Genomic DNA, 24466 nt, shown 5'->3' on the forward strand with positions numbered 1-24466 from the left:
GTGAAGGTACTGATGCAAAGATTTTTTCTCTGTCCCAACGATTTCGCAATAAGGAGGTTCTACTGGACATTTGATTATGTGCATCATCAAATCTAGATAGGGACGTTTGGGAAGCAGAACTCGCCGTACTTGATTATAATTTTGAAATTTATGAAGAATTAGCTGTTTGCAGTGTTCTGAAAGACATCGAACAGCGGAAACAGGAGCATAAAATGAGACTAAGGTAAATGAGGTCGAAGTGCACGGCTGAGTGAGCTGGTAAAGATTATTTCGCTCGCAGTGCAGGAGGTGGTGTAAACATTACAGAGAAGCCTGCAGGGCCTTTCAACGTTTGTGTGCACTTCACTCTTGTGGGATCACATCTCTTTGCACTTCAAGCACAATGTGACTCTGTTGTTATGCAGAATGTTTGCGATGAAAGAAAAGAAGCTTCAAAGAGACATTAATATGAAAACCCCATGGGTTTTTCGAAGCTAGATGGGCAAAATTTAAGCAAATTTATGTACTGCCCGTCGTGCCCATGTCTGAGGAACAGCTGCATTGGCGGCGTGTGCGAACTCCACTGCGAATTTTCAGAAAAGTGCGTTCTTCAGAGGAAGCTTTAGCTTGGGGTTTTCTGTCTAAGCACATGGAAATGGAGAACCATCTTTCTCGACAATGACTGCACCGAATTTGATGAAGTTTGTTGCATGTAAAGGAAAAAGTTAATATCTAGTGACTGTAGGAAGCAGATCATTTATTAGGCTGCCGATTTTTAAAAATGAGGATAGTTGACAATTGCAATATCTCATAAAAACTATCAAGTTGGCAAGTGTGTAACTTGGCAATGAAAAACGATATTGCACTTTTGTAAACTTCACCTAATAATACACCTGAGTAGGACAAAATAAACGTTATACACCTCTCTGAAGTATACCACTAATATGTGAGGAGGATTGCGTTGCTAAGCCCAAAGGTGCCGGATCAAATCCTGACTGCCGGTGACTGCATTTCGATGGGGGCAAAATGTAAAAAACACCTGTGCACCATGCACCGGGTGCACATTAAAGAACTCCAGGTGGCCGACATTAATCCGGAATCCCCCACTACGCCGTGCCTCATAATCAGATTACGGCTTTTGGCACGTAAAACCCCAGAATTTAATTTTTAATATATGAGTAGGAATTTCGCACTGCCCTTGTAAACATTCTTACAAATTCATGTAAATTTAACATTGATGTATATCAAATTTAGCTGCTTTGGATAAACTCACGGATACAGTTTACCGAACTGTGATGCCTGTTTTTTGATGCATAGTTAAGGATTTGTACACTTTCTGCTTCTATTCGTTTTGCTGATTTGTGGCAATTGTAAGTAAAAAAAGAAAAAAATGAACACAATTTCAGGCCCTAAATCTAAATTTGGTTTGCAAAAGTCACTCCAATTTAGCTTTTTTTCTCAAACGCAACAAATTTAATGCAAATCAGTACAGGGTTTGTCTTGTAAAATACTGTTATTTGAATAGGAGGCAGCAGAGTGAGCCCTAAGCTAAAGCTTCATCTTAATACGAAACTCTGCGACTAATGTGTGATGTGGAAAGGGAGAAAATACCATGCATGTCTTCCATCATCTTGCATCATTTCTTGCACGCTCAGCAGAGGTGATCTGTTCACAAATATTTTGACAGCAGTGCAGCATTTGATGCTTTCTGTCCCCAGTTTCTGCCTTGCCCGATCTTGTGGTTCTTGTTCCAGCTGCGGTGGTGCAAAGAATTGGTGTGTATGGAGGTGCACTGAATGTATATCTGTGTCCTTCTACGTGCAGCTTGCGACATGAACGTGCACAAACGGTGCCAAGAAAGTGTGCCGAACCTTTGTGGCTGCGACCACACCGAACGGCGAGGGCGTATCCACCTGAAGGTTTCGGCAACCACTACACGGCTCACCTGTGAAGGTGCGTTGCATTATGTCGGACAACTTGACGCCTGCGTTTTTCATGTGGCTTTTCAGCAGGTATCGGGAATGTAACAGGTGTCATTTGCTATACCCACGAAGAAGCTTTGCTGGCCATGAAGGTGAAATTTCTAGCTGCTCTTGTATATACAGAATAAGCTATACTGCACGCACAGTTCTTCTCGATCTTTTGAATAATTCATCCGCAGACAGAGTATAGGAACTGTGAAGATTGTAACTACCTACAGACAGTAGTATATTCTATACCTAGTTCTGTAAGTAAAGGTAGAAGTGTTTTAGACTTTAAAAAAAAAGAAATTTAAACGAATTATAGGAAGATGTATTTAGTTTGTTTAGGTACCATTTTAGGTTTGTTTGTGACTCGCATGTGTGTCGATGGTCTTTTTGTTGTTGCCAAAGATACTTTTGTTTTGTTTTGTATTAATAAATATATTATCATCTCACATTCCTTATACCTATGAAGACGGCATAGGTTGTATGTAAAAATTAACCTGCCTTAAGTTTTGCATAGGAACTGTTGCCTCCCTATTTGTAATAAGCCTGCGTGCCGAACTGTAGTCGGAGCAAAAGCCACTATGAGGTTGTTGAGCTTTTTGCTATTGCTTAATTTTCTGTGTACGTGCAGAAATAAAGAAAAAGAAAACTATGTGGAAGGAGCTTCTGTGCATGCATGGCTGCACCAAGCTGCCTTTGGCTAGTCGCTTTTGTTTCTGTTCTTGCCTTTCAGTGTCTTTTTGTGAAGCAAGATGTGTTTGACAGGGTGATAGAAGTTTGACATTCATTTCGTTTCTGTGATCTTGCACAGCTTGTTTACTTTTGCTTAGGAAGCTACAGTTACTAAAATGTTCGAGTGCCGAGACTTCGGTGCACGTCAACAGGCCACAAATAGTCAAAAATAGTTCTAGAGAGGCTTACTCTGGTGTGCCTGATAGATAAGCTGTGGCTTTCATCTGTTATAGCATTGTCGATCATCACTTTTTGTGGTCGTCACTACTGTACGTTTGTGATAGTGCTACTGTCTCAGTGCCACTAAGGAGAGGCTTGGGTGGTAATATGCATCCAGTTGGTACAATGCCCCCCCCCCCCCCCAAAAAAAAAACTTTATAGGAACAATGAGAAATAGCATTGACCCTTACACTTCAATGTTTTAAGAGAGTGTTTACAAGATATGGCTCAGATTTGTGCTGTAGACAGTGTTGTCCACACAGGCCCAGTGAAACTGCCAATGGTCACAATATTTGAATTTCACTTTCAAGTGCGTTACAATGTGCGCAGTTGCATTTTTTCATGCATCTGATTCCATGTCAGCAGTGCTGGTCAGGTAATCTCCTGCCATCACCGCCTAGTATATTTAGGTGGTTGCCACAAAAGTGCGCAAGTGCTATGAATCCCAAGTTATATGCCACAGCACGAGTGAGTGGAGTTGCTCCACAAAATTCGGGTCACAAAGACCCAGTAGGAGCAGTGTGTTCAATGGGGCTGGTTGGTTAATCTTTAAAGAAAAACAGGAACAGCCCAACACAGGACAAGCCAGTAAATAGGACAGAGTGCTGACTAGCAACCAAATGCTTTATTTGCAGAAGCAGCATATAAAGACATCATTCAATGTGACATAAAGAACAGAAAAAGATGGATAAGCAGGATAAGCGTCGGCCACGGAGATCATTCATTTTTTTTGTTGAGAGCGTGAGGGACGCGGAACTGACGCACGCGTCGCCACTTTTGAATATGCAAAATGCCTCAAAGATTTCCCGCACACACTTTTCACTATATCTGCCCAATTATTCCGCACTTCTTAAAGATCGAGGTGCACCCATATGCGTTACAGTGGGCAGCCAGATGACTGTATGGGTTCCCTTTTAGTGAAGCGGCATGCTCGCGCAGGCGATCATTAATGCGCCTCCCCGTTTGCCCGATATAGCAACATTTACAATCAAGCGGGATTTTATAGACAACCTGCCTCGTACAGTCAATAAAGCCGCGAACATGATTCTTATAGCAGCTTTTGCGTGTGACAGTATCCTCCCTGTTGACTATTTTGCACAACCCGCAGTGGCAGAAGGAGAGCCAAGCATGTCATGGAGGCATACACGTTGGCACAACCCCAGAGCCAATTTCTCTCAGTGGCAAGTACAAAAGTGCCCAGATGTGCAGCAAAGGACTTCAGAGTCAAAATCACTTTATTTTTACAAAATCTGGCAGGAATCCAGATCCTAATCGTGGCTTGGTTAGTCCCCTGGATACATGGCACATGACAGCTGGGAGACATTGTAATAACAAAAATGCTCAATTGCAGTAAACTGGGAAATCAAGTTAGAAACATATAGACAGAAATGAAGTGATGTGTTACATAGTATATCCAAGTTCATAACTTCTAATCATGGAATAAATGTTAGCACACGTGTACAGTATTGAAAAGTGAACCCCCTTCATCCAAATAAAAGGTACCTGCTCAAAAACATTAAAACTTATTATTAGAGCTTTTATATTTTACTAAACTATGTATTATTAGATATACTATATACTGCTACAACTAGCAAAGAATAGAATTTGCAGCAGCTGCAGTGTGCCGTTTGCTAAATGTCATGCTTGAAAAATTTTTAAAGGTAAGCTGCGTTTAAGTGCCCTTCTTGCTAGAGGTCTTAGACGTGACCCAATATCGGAAAAAAGTCATGCTTGCAGTCAACATGACTTTCTCTTGTGTGCATTTAAACTTCCTCCTTGCTTACCAGTTTCTAGAGATTTTCTATCCCTCTTCAATGATGTGCCAAGAGTGTGGCCTTCATTAAGCTTTGCACGTGGCCTGATGTTATGTTGCTACTGGAATGAGGCAGCGCATCATCCGGTGGTGAAAAAGGTGCACGCTTTTCAAATGACAGCTTGGTGCGCTTGAGTACAGCAGCCTACTGTAGTGCCATCTGTTGCTGCACTCTAGAGTCACTGTTCGCGCGGGAAGCCATATAGATGTGACACAGGGCCCCTTGGATCAGCAGTTGTTGTTTTCATGGATGCCATGTTTATCATGCCTACTCGTGTGGAATTGGAGGGTTGCTCATTGTAGTTAATGTCATGCTCACATATTATTATACGTGTGACTGCCACCCTGTTAGCAGAAAAATTTACTTTTCTTTGCTTTTTATGCACTGTGTTCACTCCTGTCAATTTAGTGCAAGTCTGCATTACATCAAACTGCGCACAACAGGCAGTTTCGGCTCTGTTCTTGCCTTTCAGTGTGCTTTTGTGAAGCAAAACATCTGCGAGATGGTGGTAGAATCACTGTAGAGTTAGCATTATGTTTTGTTTAGTGACACCTGGTGACTGCTAGTCTGGCTAATACTAGAGAAAAGATGCTCATGCAGCCCACCTGGCACAGCACAGGTGTTCATTTTAGGCTGTTTCCGCCTTGTGCATTTATTTTGCTATACTATAACAGTTTCAAAATACTTCAATAATAAAACATGCTTGCGTAATTGAATGGGTAGAATACGAGGTGAATATTGTATGGTAACTATATTTGTATTTGCCTTCGAAAAGAAACTATTCAGTATTTTTGAATATTTGAAGCTAACAAAATATTTCGCAACAAACGGCTGTTCTCCGTCTGCTAAACAAATTGGTGCAAATTATCAGAAGTGAAACAATGACAAAAAGTTTTCAAAACAATGCAAAAACTAAACAGGTAATGCAAGCTCCATTTTCAGTATCACGACAGAAGCCTAGATCGCAACCTGCGATTTTTACTTATGGTCTGTCGTTTAGTGTTTGTGGCAGTCTACTCATGTACCTGTTTGATTTTTCTTATGTTCCAACCATTGTTTTTTTTGCAGTGGGTCCTTTTACACATGTTTACATCACACAAGTCTTTCAGCAGCTTTTATTTTCTTCCTTTGGCAATTGTGTGTGTAGCATTTTTGAAAAGTTAATCATACTGCAGCCAATCATTCTTGGAAAGCTTGTTTGTAACCAAACTCTTAAAGATCTTGAGAGGCTGTTCATGCAGTTCTTTTAACGACAATTAGGGATCCTGTCTCTAAAGCTGATCATTTCTCCCTGATAGTTAGCTTTCTTTTTTGCACTTGTCAGTACTTAATTATACTGAAATAAACATTCCTGCTGTGAATATATGCTTCTGAATTTTAATTTTAGATGTTCGATTCAATATTCGATAGTTTCATTTGTATTCAAAAAAGTTGATATTCGTCTACCTCTAATTTTAAAACTTAATTTCTTCGTCAAGTTGCCATGATTTCATAATGCATTGGTTCTTAGCTCCTAAGCCAGAATGCTGCATGCTTAAGAAAGCCTCATCTGGAAGGGATGTGTAGTCATGTCATGTCAACAAAAACATGTCAGTGTGTCATGCTCACTCACTTAAAAAAAACATGCTTACCACGTGGAGTTTCCAACAAGGCTGAACACTTCAAGAAACTTGCGTAGCCGCATTCATTCGTGTGTATAAATTGCAGTTTTCATTCTTTGCAATAGCACAAATCACTTTACAAGCAGCCATTTAGTTGTCAGATGATATGCCTTCCAAGTCAAAAGAAGTGAAGTGAGAAAACATGCAAAAATGATGGCATTGTTTGACAGCTATTTGTTTTTCACAAAAAGCCCACTAATTTCACCCTCGAGTAGCGCATGGTGGGAAATGAATTGTGGATTCTCTAACCTTGCAACCCGAATATTTTTTAGGATAGTTTAAGCGTTTCTGTTGAGGCACACGAAAGTTGACGAAGTGGCTAATTGAGCTAAAGATGTTTATTGTTAACAGGCCTTTGAAGTAGCCACTGTGTTGAGAAATAGCCAGTCCAGGCCACCCTTGTACATTGTAACGAGCGCATTTCTGCCTGGTAAGCCTCCTCCACCCCCGTCTGTGCAGTGCGGCAGGCACGCAACCTGATCCCGATGGACCCCAACGGCTTATCTGACCCCTACGTCAAGCTCAAGCTGATTCCCGACATGGGTGACTCCGCCAAGCGGAAGACCAAGACCATCAAGGCCTGCCTCAACCCTGAGTGGAACGAGACACTTGTCTTGTGAGCAGCCCCTTTGATGCATCATTTGCAAGGGCAGTAGCAATCATTGGCACCTTTGTCAGACTACATTAATTGCATTGCACCTACGAAAGGCCTTTGCCAAAGATCTTCAGTTAGCACTGCCTGCATCAGCTGAAGCCATCCACTGTCTGGAAATTTTCAAATTTCATCAGTATGCGTAATCCTCTGCCACACTCTACTGTGTTTTCCTTTCCCTGTCGTCCATTCTAATACTGTACAGTAGAACCCCATTGGTACACTTCTTAAGCAGTAGGAAAAAAATATATGATCCTGGAGGACGCAACACCCTGTAACACTTTTGACAGCACTAATTATTTGAAGTTGTACAGGTAGTCAGCACACTGTTGAAAGCTTGCTCAGTAGAGCTTGTTATCACTGCATAAGAATTAAGTTGAGCATTAAAAGACTCTTTTGGAGTGGCCGTCGCTGTGAATCTCACTAATTGAAGATTGTAATGTCCATCAGGCATTTGGGTCAATCCTTTGGTGACAGCAGCCTCTACAAGCACTCGCAGTGCTGCTTCTGCTTCTGTGCAGTCTTGTATATCGATGCAACCTTGTAACATAGGAGAGCATTACCCGACGTGGTTGCTTAGTGGCTTTAAGATGGCGCTGCTAAACGTGAGGTCGCTGGATCAAATCCTGGCCACGGCAGCTGCATTTTGATGGGGGCAAAATGCAAGAACACTTGTGTACTTATATTTATGAGTGTGTTAAAAAAAACCCTGCTGATCAAAATTAATCCAGAGTGCTCCACTATGGCGTGCTGCATAAGCAGATTGTGGTTTTGGCACGTAAAACCTCATAATTTAATTTTAGGAGACCATCTGGCAACATAGGTGGGGGGAACCACTTGTGCTTTTATGCAGATCTTTGTGGCTTTCGATGTCGTGAACCATGTAGAGATTGTCAGTCACTATCCAGCTTCCCAAAAAGTACTGCGCAATAAGTTGTTCGGCACTTTTTGTATTTTGCAGGCTTTCTTTCAGGCTTGGGAAAAATATTTATGTAGCAGTTATTGAATGACAGAAAGCTGGATGGGGGATTTTTCAGAATGGTCTACAATTTTCTCATTTATGCTTTTGCTTTGAATATAATATTTGAACTGTTTACTAATAACTCATCATGTAATTAGGTAAAATAGAAAAAATATTACGACTTCTTGCATGCGATGGCAAACAAAATTACCTTGCTTTTCTGTCCAGCAATGTAGTACTTGCATATCTTTAAATTTTTACTCATGTGGGACATATAGTAAATCTAGAATTGGCATGAAATTATTTTTGCCACCGTAAGTTCACAGTCACGTTAACAGAAATAAACACATTGAAATGTGCATTCTTGATGCCGTCACCAACTGTTCCATGATGATGTATAGTGTGGAATAACACGCATTCAAGTTGTACAGCTCTCGCAATGCAGTACATCTGACTCTTGAGAAAAATTTAGCTTTCAACTTGGTGTTTTTGTATGGTAGCGTAGATCTAACGAAATCCATTGTGTCGAGTGTTTGGGTACGTTGAGGAGGAGAGGTATGCAAAGATTGAAGTGTGTGTGCAGATGACTACCTTCTATAGTGCTTCTTGATTATGAATGTGGAGCTATGAGTGCTGATTGAAGGACTGGCAAGAGTCACTGTGGTGGCTGAGTGCACACTACAGTTAAACTTTGATATATTAAACATGGTCATAACGAATTGGATATAACGAAGTAAATCTAGAACTTGGTTGCCCCATTTCAGTTTATCTCAGTGAAAATTCTGATGCTATAATGAGACCACATTAGAGGCTGCAGGCAAGTGATGTATTGATTGGCAAAGGTCCTTTAATCGTTGACATAAGTGCACTACTAAATCAGCTAGAAAAAACGAGTGTCTACATATAAAAGTCTGTCTACTCTTGGTACCAGGTATCTTGTCGGTGGTCACATCTCGCATGTCTTGTGCAGCATGCTTATCTGTACATATATATAACCTGTTAAAACTGCATCCCAGCATTCGACTCCTTCATACTATGCAGTAGTAGTAGTTACAGAAAGTTACAGTAGTAGAAGTTACAGAAAAACAAGCTAACAGAAAACAGAAAAGAACAGAAATGATGTGAGACAAAACTTGCCATATTTTTTCCCTTCTTTTACAAAATATTTTTAATAGTAGCTTCATTCATGTTAAACTTAGGTGAGTGTGTTGGCTTTAGTCAGTTGTTTAGCATCAGCATTGCATTTGAACCACGGCTGAAAGGGGGACACTACCATGAGTTCTCGAAAGTCAGTCAGTTCTAGTGAGTTGGTACTGCATAATGTTAAACTTAACAGAAGGGAAACGGAGTCATTTAGAAAACACAAAAATGCAGGCGTACGAGCACTCGTATGTCTGTGTTACAAGTGTTTTTTTTATCCATTTTGGTTTAGACTCTGTCAAGTCTTGAAAGCCTGAGTCCTCAGCTGCACTTATTTGTGATCTCCTTTTGCTTGTCTTCCCCAGCTTCTGAAATAGGCATTGAGCCGCAGGCACTTAGTGAAATGAGTTCTACTGCACGCATCCTTTTTTGCAAGGCACTTACGACTGGTACCAGTAAAGTCTACTTCTGTTAATTCGACCCTGACAGGACCGAAGAACGTGATCATATTATCCAGTGCGTTGAATTAAACAAGATGTAGAAAGAATGCCAGAACACGTCACTGACTCATTTAGAAGTGTTTGCCAGATTCTAACACGCTCCCAAGCCAAACGCATGGCTGCTTTCTGTGTATCCAAAGTTGAAAATTAGGTAGCAATGACACTAAAGCTCCTAAAAAAAAAACCATGCAGAAGTCTAACAAGCTACTGAATTTTTAGCAAGGAAAATGGGCAAGGGTTGCATAATTAATGGCAGCCAGTTTTCGAAGGTCATCTTCACCGCAAAGTTTTAGAAGTTGGGTAAAGCACACGACTGCCGCGAAGGCGGTTTTGGTCAAAAAGCTTGGGTTCAAAAGCCCAAATCATCTAGGAGAGAAAAATATGCGTGTTAGAATCGGGTATACACCACAATCAGACATTGCGAGCTATGGTTACTACTTGAAAATTTTTCTAAGGTAGACCGAAAATAGGCTTTCTCAATGGGAAAAGAGGGGGTTCAAGACATGCAGTCCCATAAACTTCGTCGCGACAAGCAATGTCGCTGAAGGAGTCGTTATTGCGGTCACTATAGGGTCAGGCACATGCATGCTGACTGATCAAGTTCCAATTATCCGGCGAAGGTCAATTTTAGGATCTAAATAACAAAAGTTTGGGCCCATAAAAATTCATGGGTGTTGGCCAGCACCTTTGGCTGGGATCGAATTAACCGGAGTCGAATTACCTGATGTCTACTGTATTACTGTTCAACAAAAGTGATAAGATTCCAGTCAGGATTTGGTAAAGCCTGCTGTATGCACCATTGTCATTCTTGTCTTCATTGCTGCTCTTGTCCTACCGTTAACTGTTTCATGGAATTGATGACTCGCATCTTCCGAAGTTGTCCAAGTCTTGTCTTCCTTTGTTTCCGTTCCCCGTCCACATATTGTTTTGTTTTCATATTGTATTGGTGGTTTATTACCTTTTTTTTTTTGCATTTCGCGCATCTGACTTCACGTCTCGAGCTCAATCTCCGGGTTCTTCTGATAGTGCGTAATGTGTGGTACTTCATAAACCCAAACCTATTCTTCTTTCATGTGTGAGGTTAGCTGCTTGGAAGGCACTGGAATTTAATTGAACAATTTGATGGTGGTGATGTGCGGTTGTTGCTTTCTTATCCCTGCAGCGACCTGAAACCCATCGACAAAGACCGGCGACTGCTGATCGAGCTGTGGGACTGGGACCGGACGTCGCGCAACGACTTCATGGGCTCCCTCTCGTTTGGGATCTCAGAGATTCTCAAGTCGCCGGCCGAAGGCTGGTTCAAGCTTCTGACGGCCGAAGAGGGCGAATTCTACAACGTGCCCGTGCCCCCCGAGAACCCGGCACTTGCGCAGGGAGCAACGCACCACCAGCAGTCGAGGCCGCGGCCGACACCGCAGGCCTCCTCGGACCTTATCCCGCACAACATGGGCAAGCAGGTGAGGGAGGCGGAGGGTCTCCTGCACCAGTACTGCATAGGGGAGAGGGTGCGTGCACTTTGTGACCACATGTTCCCTGCGACTTAGTGGCTGTGGCATTCAGGCGCGTTGCACGAGGTCTCTGGTTGGATTCCCGTCTATGGCAGCTGTATTCCAGTGTGGGGCGAGTGCTAAAACGCTTAGAAACATAAAGTTTACGTCCACTAAGGATGGCAAAAAAAGAAAAGCAAAATAAAGTGCAAAAAAGACAGAATTTCTTTTCGTGTGCAAACATTTCTGTTCATGATACAAAACAAGACCTCAAGAGAAAAGTTTGCGGAAAGACCAAGTTGCCTAGAAAATAATTTTTTTTTACAATAACAAAGGTGGGATTCACTGCACACAGATGTGCTCCAGTGCATGTTTTGGTTGCATATTCACAATTTAACTCTTTAACAGGCTTTACAACAAGCACAGAGCAAAGAACGAGCTGAAATGGTCTTGAGGGCTGCGTGAAAGACAACAGTGCTAGACGAGTTGGGCTCGTTTCTTTTTTTTTTTTTTTTCAGGTGCGCAAGTGATGAGCTCAGCTCGTCCTTCACTAGGGAAGCGTTAAAGGTCCCCTGAAACAGTTCGGGCAAATTTTGTAGACGCGTAGGGTTCAGCTAATGTTTATCATTGCCACCACAATTTGTATGAAACTTCTCATATTAAGAGAGCTACGGACAATTACAAGTTACCCTCCTCCATAGTCATGCATTTCATCTTCAACGCGTTCACCGAGTAATCGGGACTAAGCTCCGCCTTCACTGCCTCTGCGTCATGATAGCACGTCGTGTTGTCAACCTCCTGTTCTGTAGGAGCACGTGCGCAAAGCCTCTCCAAACTCTCCGCCAGCTGCTTGGCAGTCGATCCCAAGTGAGAGCTATAGAAGCAGCGTGCGTTCCGAGCATTCTGTCACAGCGCCAAACGTGTCTGGTATTCCGGTAACCACAGGCTAGCTGGGCATTTCGACAGAACAGTGGAGGCATAAACTCAAGCTGATGAAGGAACTTTAACGTAGACATACGTGAGCTGCCTGATCGGCCTCCACGGTCCATCCACCCGTTTGCGCAGAGCTTAACCAGCCAAACAAAGAGCTACTATTGTTCTAACCAAGTGTAAAACATTTTAAACATTTACAAAACAGCATGTTAACGATTATGCTCCGGCGAAAAATTTACAACAGCAGCAAAGAATACACTTAGTTACTGCTGCTGTGTTTGGTTGGGCTCTGTGCCACCAGGTGGCTGCACTGTGCAGATCATCGACGTTTGCGCTTCTGCTCATCCCGTGAAACGGCGCGGCCAAGCAGCCAGGCCCTATCTTTTCGCTGGTGTTTACCCGAATACCAGACTCACGAAACGCTATTGTGTTAGTAATCCTCCGGCATATAGTGGCGGCCACAAACGCGCAAATCCTGGCGGCGATCGGGTACCGATAGTCTGATGCGCTGCAGACACTCCGCTCGTCTGCTGCCTTGCAGAGGGCACGATGTCGCAGCTTGACATATTGCCAGTCGCTACGTTTGCAGCCCACAACGCAACAAAGGCGATTCATGGTGCTCACGAAAACACAGTCCTACACTGACCGCGGAACTCTCGTCAAGACGGAGCACATTGTAACACAAGCAGACGACGCTTGCTGCGTGCCAGAAGTGCTTAAGTGTAGTGAGAAATTGTTCTTGTGCATTCTCTTTTTGTTACTTTCTTTTTATAGAAACAAATTAACTAACATTCGAGCTATTACGAACAACATTTGTTCACTAATAATTTGGAAAATTACTAATCATGCGCCTGGGCAGCCACTCGGATAGCTCGCCCTATTGACACCATTAGGGCAATTGGCACCAAATGGGTAGGGGCGGCTGAAAATTCAGCCGAGCAGGGTGCTGCGATCGGCAGCGATGCAAATTTTTAAAACCTTAGAATAAATTCCCCGCTTTACGCGGAGCGCTTAGATGCGTCAATTAATGATCAGAAGGACCTACTCTAACGACTTGTTACATTTGTACAACATCGTCAAAATTGTTTCAGGGTCCCTTTAATGAACTGCAGGCAGTTGAAATTGATGCGTAACATCCACACTGCGATACTACTTCATGCAGCCTGTGTGTTACCTGGGGACATTAAACCACACAATTTAGATTAGACAACCACGTAAAGATCAACTGCAGTGTTGCCTACTTTAGGACTATTTCCTTTTTTCATTTTCCTTCTTTTATTTTTGCTTCTATGACATTTTTTAAGGAGTTTAGGGCAGGCTTTTCTCTATACATTTGTCCATTCCATTACGCTTGTCACACGTCATCACGCTGTGAGCCCAGCATTATTTGACTAGTGTAGGAAAAGGATGCCATATCCCATATTTTGTGACCAAAGTAGTTTACCTAGGAGCACATTTTTTTTTTCTGTCCATTCGGCATTTCCTTTATGTAGTTATGTGCATTTTTGTGCCGTTGTTTTAATACCACTGTCATCGTTGCATTAAGCAATAAGGTCTTTACACAAGATTTATTTAAGAGTTTTACACAAAGTTGGTGGCACTGGGTGGAGATAGAGCAGTAACTTCTGACACACTTAACTGTTGCAATACATGTGTTTGGACCTGCAGGAACTGGGGAAGTTAGACCAGTTTTCTTTGTCCACCTCCTCTCGTTGCTGCTCAGTGCTTCTGTGCCCTTATGTTAGGACATTAGGCAGAGAAGTGCCGTTTCATTTTACCATGGCTATAGGCCTGCTAAGGTATCCTAACATCAGTCAACCCAACTGCATCTGCGAGTCAAGATTTTGTGGAATTAGTGTGCGAGCTTACTTTATTACCCTAATATGGGTACACTTGGAAGTACCCGAATATAACAGCTGCTGTTGCAGCTTCCCAGGTGAATAACACGAGGGAAGCATCATTTCGACAGATTTAACTGTCGCTCAAAAAACTAAGGACACCACTAGCTGTGTTTGGAATGTACCCATTTATGCAGAAACAAATGCAAAAGCAACCAGCAGTGACAAGCCGGAAGTAAAGCATTGGAACGCAGCTAAGTAACTTGAAATGTGTGCTTTATATGTGGTAAAATATTATCACAGTAATGTCTCACGAGCCTTTATGCAGCCAAGAGGTTGGTGCTGTACTCGTGGACATCTATCTGTGGCAATGAAGAGAGAGCTAGAGGGGCAAAGCTTCTGCACTGTGTTATTGTGCCCAGTTGTCCAGTAGAGTTTGACAGCGCTTTTGGCGTCTTGGAGCACATATTGTATTGGCGTAGCTTCCACGTGCGATGGTCTAGCATTTACCGAATGCCAAAGAGAAACGCAGAAAAATAACTCGAGCTTAACACTCAGGGGGGTGTATTTGTGTCTTATTTTGCAGTTACAAATCGGATGTTAATGCTTTCTCTTCGCCAGCTTGAACTAGCCCAGATGATAATGTGGTGTTTTTTTTCAAGAATGCTCTTACTTGCGCGTGCTTTGCCTCCCTAACTTTTCCTTCATTATCACAGAAAGTTGCTTGCAAGTAAAGTGACCACAACTCATTGCAGATTATTAAAGGAAAGGGGGTATCACTGTGAGCTGGCTCTAAAACCTCGTCGCTCATCCTCCAGAAGTGACTTGTGCCTCTTGCATATCTGCCATGGTGCCCCAGCGGCAGTGTTGCAATGCTGCTAAGCACATCGTAATGAACTTATTTCTCGGCGGAACTCATCTTGCTTCTGTTGAGATGGAATGCAAGAAAGACTTGCATGGCTTATGTTTAGGCGCACATTAACTCCTTTCATACCTTAGACGAGCTGTGTTTGGCCACAGATTTTTGCTGAAAAAGCCCAAGGACAAGCTCAGATTGTGAGCGGTACTCAGCATTTTTTAGCGGTGCCACCGACAAGTCTATTTTTGTTGCAGTGCTGACTTGTGCTTTTTGTAGATGGCAGCACACAATCCATGGGACAGAAGCGAGCAGAAGCGAATTTATTCTTTCTAAGGAGATGAACATGTTGGCAACTGGTGTCCTTAAAAATAATTTGGCCATTTTCGGTCAGATTTCAGAATAGTGTAGCACGGAAGGGGTTAAAGGACCCCCAGGTATACAAAATTAGTTTGGAACACTCCATTATGGTGATTCTCAGGGCCCTGGTGTTGCATTGGGATGTTAAACCCCATCACTTGGTGTTTCTTTTACTGAAGGTACAGGATTTGCCTAGCTTTCCCCATGTTCATGAAAAAGCGCGCAGTTGTGCTTTCATGGGCTGTCTGCTAACAGGCAGGCAGGGATGTAGGTGTGCCTTCTGCTCACTCTCCTGTACATAGATAGCTTGCATGTGATTTCAGACACAGCTTCTCACCATGCTGGTCCTCCAACATGGTAGCAAGGATGACATCACTGTATCCTACTAATTGCAACGGGCAAGCTGATTCAATGTCATAGACCGTTGCTGACGTCTGTGCCAGAACCACGGAAAATCTGGCAGAACCCCCGCACAAGACGCCAACAAGCACAGCTTCTCACCTTGTTGGTCCTCCAACATGGCGACTAGGATGACGTCAATTCAAGCCATCCATATCTTGTAGAGCATATCTGTGCGCTGGTGCACATCAAGGAGTAAGGAACACACAAGGGAACGTCTGAGCTCTAAAATTCTCATTAAACCTGCACAGTAAATCACTTTGTGTGGATGAGACATGCCAGAACAATGCGGATTGGGGGGCGAGGTTTTCCTGCTTACAGCTGAACCGAAAACTGAACTTTATAAAAGAGCTAATGATGTGCGGAAACTGTTGAACTGGGTTGAGTCTAATTGCCTTCAAGCAAACATAGATAAAAGTAACGATAGTCTTTGCCACAGAAAACACTTGACCAATGAACACTGACTCTTTAATACTTTAAACTTTAGTAGCTGTTACTTGCAAAGAGTTAATGAGATGAAATTTGTTAGTTTATCTTGATAGCCAACTGCAGTGACATAAACACATCCACGAAACCGCACTGTCTATACACAAGAAAATTCCGATACTTTATAAACTACACCGCGTCTCCCCATTACCTCCACTTTGGGTTGTCTATACTAACTTCGTACATTTGAACATTATATATGGGATTACCATTTTCGAACTCGCGAACCCCGCCTCTTTATTGCACATTATTGTTGCTCAGTATACTGTGCTTCGAGCTATGCTCTACTTGAAAAGGATGGACTTGGTTCAAATTCAATTCAGTTTATTCACCAGATAGTTCTGAATGGCTACCTGGGCTAAAAGCTGTTAGATTCATGTACCCCATACTTAACATTTTACCTGTAAAAGATAGCATTCATTATTATTTTCTTTTTTTCCTTTACAAAATCTTGCACAAAATGATTCTTTTTCCTTCAGTAAATATTACCTATTCGAATATTGCATACCCACTATGATCAACAACCCCCAACACCCTAGTCATCCCAGACGCCCATACTAATTTTGACTTATTTTCCTTTTCGTATATCGCAGTGCAGTTATAGAACAAATTGCGAACAGATCCAATATCTCGCAACATTCATTTATCTCTTGCAAAACTAACCTTGGCTCATTCACACTTTCAAAAATTTTCGAAGTAATGCAGAAACAAAATAGATGATGCAAGTTTTATGTTTGGTTTTGCGGCATAAGCCTACACGTCAACCCGTCAGTGTGACTTGTATTTTATCATTTAGTACTTTTGGCAGTCAGGCCATTGTAGCATTTCTATCTTATAAGCTACAACCAGTACGTGTTTCTTTGCAGCGAGCCCTTTTACATTTGCTTACAGCACACAAATCATACGGCAGCTTAATTTCTTGTTCTTTTTCTACAACACCTTGCCTTATTTTGGCAACCATTTAGCATTCTTGGAAAGCTAGTCATACAGTAGCAATTGATTCTTGCAAAGCTTGTTTGCAACAAGCCTCAAAAGATATTCAGAGGCTATTCGTGCAGTATTTTAATCACAATTAGTGATGTCATCAAAGATCATAATTTGTCACAGATGTTTAGCAGTGCCTAATTTTACTGAAATAAATATTCTTGCTCTAAATATATGTGCCTGCACTTGACTCTTTGATATTCAATTCTGTATTTAAACTTACTATTCGCATTCAAAAAAGTTATTCGTTCACCTCTAGTGTATAGCATACCTAGCTAGACACCAGCTTGTCCAAGAACAAGTTCTTTTGGAGTATATAGTTGAATTTTGATATGACACAGATAAGACGAAATGTCAGATCTAACAGAGTAAATCGAACATGTTTCTTACCGATGTCAGCATATTAAATGTAATGAAGTTATTATCATGCCTGATGTGACTTCATTACAATGTAGTTTGACTTACCTGTGTATGTCACATGGCATGCACTAAGATGTTAGTACCTGAAAGTAATCGGCGAGGAGCTTGGTCAGGAATGCGTCCCCCAAGTGGAGCTGTCCTCTCTGCACAGGACGTGATCCGAGCGTCTGACTTCAACTTCCTGCTCGTGCTGGGCAAAGGCAGCTTTGGCAAGGTCCTGCTGGCTGAGCGGCGTGGCACCGACGAGCTGTACGCTGTCAAGGTGCTGAAGAAGGATGTCATCATCCAGGACGATGACGTTGAATGTGCTATGGTTGAGAAGCGGGTGCTGGCGCTGGCAACCAAGCCCCCGTTCCTCGTGCAGCTGCACTCGTGCTTCCAGACGATGGAACGACTCTACTTTGTCATGGAGTACGTCAACGGAGGGGACCTCATGTTTCAGATCCAGCAGTGCGGCAAATTCAAGGAGCCCGTGGCCGTCTTCTACGCCGCCGAGATTGCCGTCGGACTCTTCTTCCTGCACTCGCGCTCCATTGTGTACCGTGACCTGAAGCTGGACAATGTCCTGCTAGACCAGGATGGGCATATCAAGATTGCCGACTTTGGCATGTGCAAGGAGGGCATCCAAGGGGAGAAGACCACCAAGACGTTTTGCGGCACGCCTGACTACATCGCCCCCGAGGTGGGTCAAAAGGGCGAGTTGGGTGAGTTGGTATGCTAGCAATCGTAGAAACCAAATAATGGGAAGGAACGGACAACAAAAGAATTGCACAACATGGGCGTTTTACTCACAGCTAAGAATTCGGCATGCAAGCTCAGTGGTGTGTACCCATCAAAAAAAGAAAGCGAGTGAGAATCTTGCAGTGATCAATTGTTAGATTGCTAGACAAGGTTCTATCGATTCTCGCATGTCTCGCAAGAAGGGATGCATGCGTGGGAGTATTGCTGGTTTGTGAACTCTCACTGGTAAACAAAAAGTGATCGCATGCCTACGGTAAAGCGGTGCGAGTGAGCATGTTGCAGTAATGCTTTGAGTGATAAGAAACAATATAGAGATCACTTTTCCCAGCGGCCATAACTCTAATCAATAGGCACGAGAAGTCCGATTATATAATGCGTAAACGCGGGTGTAAATACGCATCAGTAAACTAGGTGGAGAGGGAATTCTCCCAAACTACCATAGTGGCAGCAACCATAGAGCTAAGCAAGAAATCGTTCTTGGTGGAAGCGCAATAAAAATATTTTTTTTGTAATCTCGTAAGGTTGCAGCACCTCCAGAATGATACTGATGCCTTGTTCCGAAAAGGCGCATTTTCTTTTAACATTCCATCGCCTCTATACATGTACAGTTGTGAACATTTCACATTTGTTTCTGCCACCGTACACACAATAACAGGACAGCTGTAGTGGGCCTATTGGTGATGCCCTACAACACCTCGGCAACCACTCTCTTGTAATCAAGCAAACAAGAATGCTGTGAAAATGGGTGCAAACCAGACAAGCACAAACTTCCAAGTCTTTATTGTTTTGCATTTACCATCTCTCGTACCATCTTCTTTTATTCTACTGTATCTTTGCCATAAATGCATAAATGATGATGAATGTGAAAGTTCTGAACAGATTTAAGTTTTAATTTGTCTGGTTTTTGTCGATTTTCATAGCTCCCCTGTTCATTTGCAAGTTTCAAGTTCCAAGCATTTCAGAGCATGAACTTCTTCATTGCGCCACATAAAACGGGGTTCTTGAAGGTTCGATCATTGTGTCCTCTGATGAATGTCCTTCTAGAAACATCACCTTGAAATAGACAATTTCATGTCTGGATTTTGTGTGCCATCTATCTGCTCAGCTTATCTTGACCACGTGGTTGTAATGCACAGACTAAGCCTTACTTGCATATGTATTCGCACACAGATCATCCTGTACCAGCCATATGGAAAGTCTGTGGACTGGTGGGCATACGGGGTGCTCTTGTACGAGATGTTGGTTGGGCAGCCACCCTTTGATGGTGAGGACGAAGAAGAACTGTTTGCCTCCATCACGGACCACAACGTCTCTTACCCCAAGGCGCTCTCCAAGGAAGCCAAGGAGGCCTGCAAAGGGGTTTGGACCCATTTTTTGAAGTTTTAACCTGCCAATTAGTGTTTTTGTTTTGCTTCATCCTTCCTTAGTTTCTTTCTTTATTCTTCTTCTTATTATTATTATTAGTATATAAATATTTCTTTTAGGTCTGGAAGAACACAATTTTCTGACTTTTTCTCCCAAACACAATCTTAATGTACGGTCAGCAACCAATTTTTTGGACGGCTGATTTTTCGAACATGCCTGTTAATTCGGACGCCTTCGCGCCACCACCATGTACCTCACAGAGCCAATCTGTTAGGGTGGCTGAAATTTTGGACACTGCAACCCTTCGCTGTCCGAAGGGTTATCCTTGTTGGAATTTTTGCCGTGACTGCAGGTCTGGTGCGGCATTAAAGGGAGCTACGACTGCAGCCATTTTGATTATCTTGCAGGCTTAGACCAGCGCTCTCCTATGCCAGTCTGCTGGCAGCCGTAGTAGTCGGTTTGTGCTGTCGTTAGACCTAGCTGCTTGGATGCTTGCTATCAAGCATCGTGTTCTTTGGTGCCGTGTTCTCCATTTAAAGGATTCGCCACTATTGGCAGTGGCACAGACTCCGCCTTCGTCAACCTCACTGATGGAATAGAAGCATGGAAAGCCCTACAAGTGCCTAAAGCGTTGCATAGTATGGTTCCAAAAAGGGAAACTTGCTGCAGTACAGTGGTGTTATGCAGTCAAGCATACGCAGTGCATTTTGTTGAAAGCGTACCAAGAGTGAAAAGGTGCCACTGTCACGGGACATAAAATGTTTCTTAATGATACACGCATGCACCCGCCATCTTCTGTCACAGTATGAGCACCGCGAGATGCCTAGTAATTGTACTGGCAAGCTTTTAAAGCTGCAGTGCACTCTTGTTGTAATGAAGTGAATGGGACAGCGAAAAAAATTCTATACATGATGTAGTAATTCGATAAAAGTGACTACCCTTAAAAGCTAGGAAAGTAGAGCTGACATAGCACAACTCTGTAAAAGTCTAATACACGTGTTAAAAGGCACATTTTTGATCGAGCCAGTTTGTCCTCAGCCAGGGGTCCTCAGCCAATAATTAAAAAGTTGGGTAATTAAACTTAATTATTAAGTTATGGGGAAAAAAAAGTTGCCTGAGTTACTATAGGCTATTGCAAATAGTATCCGTTCGGTTCAATTCGCTTCTGACGCACTTTTCACTTTTAAATTCTTGGCTGAAGTTATGTGGGACACCCTGTATATCAATCTCAGATCAAGCGAATTATCTATACCGAACACGTGAAACTTACTGATTGATACTCGTGTAGTTTAACTCCCTTATAATGAACTGGACATTGGCGATATCAAACTCGAGCCGTCCGCTGCCAGTGCAATGAGGCCATGGAAGGAAGTGGACTGGCGCACATGTACACAGTCTCGCACATTCAGAACGCCATTCTCTGCCATGTTAAAACACATTGCAAAGTGCAAGCAAAAATGTGTGCCTACTACGTGTATTACTTTCTTAAATAATTTTCTCTTGCTTTCTTTCTCCACTAATGATAATGAATACCATTATAGTGTCCCAGGTAACCTTAGCCGGGCCATTCAAACAAAGGAAAGGTTTAAAAAGCGTGATTAAAGATACAATTTTAAGACCAGCGGTTGTTAGACCTCTGATGACAGAGCACCGTACGTGTTATAACTGTATCTTGCACCGCACTATTTAAAGCCTTTCTTTACTTTCGACAGCTTGGCTAACATTAACACGGACATGCAGTATAACAAACCAGGGCATCGTAACAAAATGTCTTTCATTATTGTTTGAGTTCCACTCGACCTGAAAAAGTTCCGTTCCAGTTTTGCTCCGGAATGAAAAAAAAAGTTATGCATAACTGTTTTTGTTTGCATGCGAAAATTTTCAGAGCCGTGTAACAATAAAAAAATAGTACTTATTTTTCTCAATAATTGAATTATGAATTGTGAGATCATGCTCAGTGCCTTTAGTCAGGGCACTGACCATGATCTCAGAAGCAGCACATCATTGATTGTACTTGCCGAAATGCGAGGCCACTGCTCCAATAAAATGAACCTAAATGAATGATAAAACTTCGGCAACAAAGTGTTGTACCCGTAGAAAATGATACAATAAGCTCCTCAGTGTGCAAGCCCTGGGTTTTCCTATGATGCCGATCTGTTAATGCACTAATGAGCAGGCTTAAATTAGTGGAGCGTTCGACCAGCTATCGCTCGTGCTATCACTGCGAGAGGCACGTGCTAATGTGTAGCCCTGAGCCCCGAGATACGCGCTAATGCTGATGTTGCCTGATGTTGCTTGTTTCGTATTGTCAGTTTTCCCATTGAACCGAAAACCGATAAAAAATATGTTTCACTGTAATCGAAAAAATGCTTCGGTTAAGTTTTCATTCCATTCCGGCACACTGTAACAAATGCATTGCAAAAGTTTCTTGAGGTTTGTTATGGGTGAGTTTGGGTACATCGATTTACCTGACATATTGAATAAGCGGGAAGAATATGGGGAACTGACATGCTTGATTTTATTGCAGTAGCAATTATATGAACATTCCAGGTGAATTTACACTGTCGGCATTGCTGTGAGGTTCCGTATAAAGTCAAAATTCGATAAGATCGCGCGTTCACACCGTGTGCCGTACGTGTGAGGGGAAGCATGCAAAGGTGAGCAGAGAAGAATGGCTGCTTTGGTGTGGTGCAGTTGTCTGATGCGTATAAAGGTTGAAGGTGAGCAGGGTGTGCTGTCTTTCATGCATGCAATGAGGAGGGTGGGAAGGGTAGCGTTCCTCCACTTCTACTCCAGCTGTGGCTGCACATGGCGTGGCTGAATGCTGCTCACACATCTTAGCTTGGCGATAATTTGCAGTGGGTTCGAATGCTTGCCGACTCGAGATAGCTGATGGCTTCGTGTTTGCGTTGAAGCGAGAGGAACGACGTGAGCGCCATGTTTTGCTGGTGGAATTGTATACCGGCGTCAACCACCAGCTTGATTTTGTTTCAGTTCCTCGTCACCATCTCAAAGCACTACACAATAGGAAAACAAGATAGCTCGTCCCTAACATCTTGGTGTGCATTGACGTCATAAGCTGCGAAGATTCTCACCTTGCAGCCACGTTAAAACTTCCCACCAAAATGTCCCACCTTATCAAGCTGCGGACTCGGGCCAAATTCAAGGAGTGCAAACTTTAGCTTGCCGAAGCCGCAGAGACAGTGTACGGGTTGGGCTGCTCGGACCACACCAGCCTGGCGTGTGTCAGGGTCTCGTGTTGCAGCAATTTGTGCAATGCTTTGTGTTCCGTAGATGTCAAGTAGCATTGGGTCTGCCAAACTTTTCAGTGACTTTGGGCTGTAAGTTTTCCGGTTAGTAGTTCCCCATAACTTATGAAAAAGGTTCTACTGTCCATGCAATTCGCGAAGCAAACAGAACATATCATATAGCAATGCCTATTGTACTAAAATATGAAAAAAAAAAAACTGGAGCATAATGGTGGTAATACAAAACTAAAAAATAGTTGTGATAAGATTAGAAATAACCGGTGCGTAAAATTAAAATGCACTGAGACGACTCTTGTTGTTTATAAGCCACTCACTTCACCGTGCTTCGGTCTGCCTGCTGCGCAGTTTCTGACCAAGAACCCAGCACGGCGTCTGGGCTGCGGCTCATCAGGTGAGGAGGATGTGCGGACACACCCATTTTTCCGTCGCATCGACTGGGACAAGATCGAGAACCGCGAGGTGCAGCCACCATTCAAGCCCCGCATTGTGAGTACTGCTTGCATCTGCCCGTCTCGGCCATTCTTTCCCAACACAGAGCAGCTTGGCTGGCATTCTCAATGGATCGCTTTTGGGGATGCATTAACTTTTGCTCGATGTGGCATCCAGTGCAATGCCTTGCTGGAGCGATGAGCATTCTGCTCCCTGGCTTGCCCATCAGTGTTCACTGAAAGGGATCAGTTAAGAATACCGCCCAGGCAAAAGCACCAGTCACCCGATGTTCCTCCGTATTACACCACCCATAGCACCCCGAGAAGACTGTGGGCAAGGCTTGCATCTTTGTCGTCTGGCACATGTCACTGTTAGGGGCAACAGCTAGCTAAGGTTCACATTTTCTTATGTCGCAGATGAAGTCTTTAAGAATAAAGTGAGTTGTATTACACATATATGATAAAGAGGGGCTGAAATATCGACTAGGTCCTTTTACATGTGACATGCACCATGCTTGTACCACCCTTGAAAGTACAGCCTCAATCACATCTGCCTGGAGCCCGCCTTGGTTATGCCTACTGGAACCTGCTGGGCAACTAGCTTGTTCGTGCAGACATATGACTTGCTCGGTTCACTCTACGTGCAAGCTCTGTCAGAAGCTGTGGCAAACTTAGCCACTCGTAAACCTGTGAAACTCTCCACTGTGAGCAGAAACACTGTGGTAGCTAGAGTGACAAGATGAATTTAGGGAAACAAGTGAAACATGTTCTGAAAACAGGCCCAGATAAGCAGCATGAGCTGTGCTAAAGCAGCTATAAATAATCAGAATGTCTTCAACAACAAATCTTTTCAGTCTAGTTTCTTATGGCAAAAATACATTTGGTACATCTTTTAGAATCTGTTTGGTAGGTGGCTAAATATCTGAAAAAGCATAGACAAAAATTGATAAAGAAAGAATTTGTGATCTTTGATTTCAATGTTAGCCTGGCTAAGCAATGATAACAGCTTCTGGGTTGCTTGGCTATTTTCGGATGAAAATTGCATATCTGAATGAATGCTCTTGTCTAAGCAGATTGGCAATTAGACCCAAGACTGGAAGAATGAAACTCAGACTTACAATAAAAATGGACTTAAGAATGAAAGAATATTAATCATTACAATCTTTTCTTAAACAAAAAAAACCTTGAATTCCAACAACTACGGAAAAGTAGGAGACATGACTGAAGCATTTCGCGTGCGACTCAGCGAACTCGACAAGCCCCAAATTTTCTTCA

The 24466-nt window shown here is 42.8% G+C and overlaps 1 protein-coding gene across 3 annotated transcripts in view; it reads left to right on the forward strand.

The window, feature by feature from the left end:
• Pkc53E (Protein C kinase 53E) overlaps positions 1-24466 on the forward strand; it is a 201647-nt gene that overhangs the window by 127214 nt on the left and 49967 nt on the right. For 2 of the 3 annotated variants that reach the window (XM_050174285.3, XM_050174284.3), the window contains exons 5-10: positions 1804-1932; positions 6832-6988; positions 10788-11082; positions 17540-18070; positions 19300-19488; positions 23109-23249. In XM_050174285.3, coding sequence (XP_050030242.1) covers positions 1804-1932; positions 6832-6988; positions 10788-11082; positions 17540-18070; positions 19300-19488; positions 23109-23249 — 1442 coding nt within the window. Of the gene's footprint in view, positions 1-1803; positions 1933-6831; positions 6989-10787; positions 11083-17539; positions 18093-19299; positions 19489-23108; positions 23250-24466 lie in introns of those variants that run through there. The other variant, XM_055068175.2, reaches the window with a different exon arrangement.

The sequence above is a fragment of the Dermacentor andersoni genome, chromosome 8, assembly GCF_023375885.2.
Source record: "Dermacentor andersoni chromosome 8, qqDerAnde1_hic_scaffold, whole genome shotgun sequence".
Taxonomy (NCBI): Eukaryota; Metazoa; Arthropoda; class Arachnida; order Ixodida; family Ixodidae; genus Dermacentor; species Dermacentor andersoni.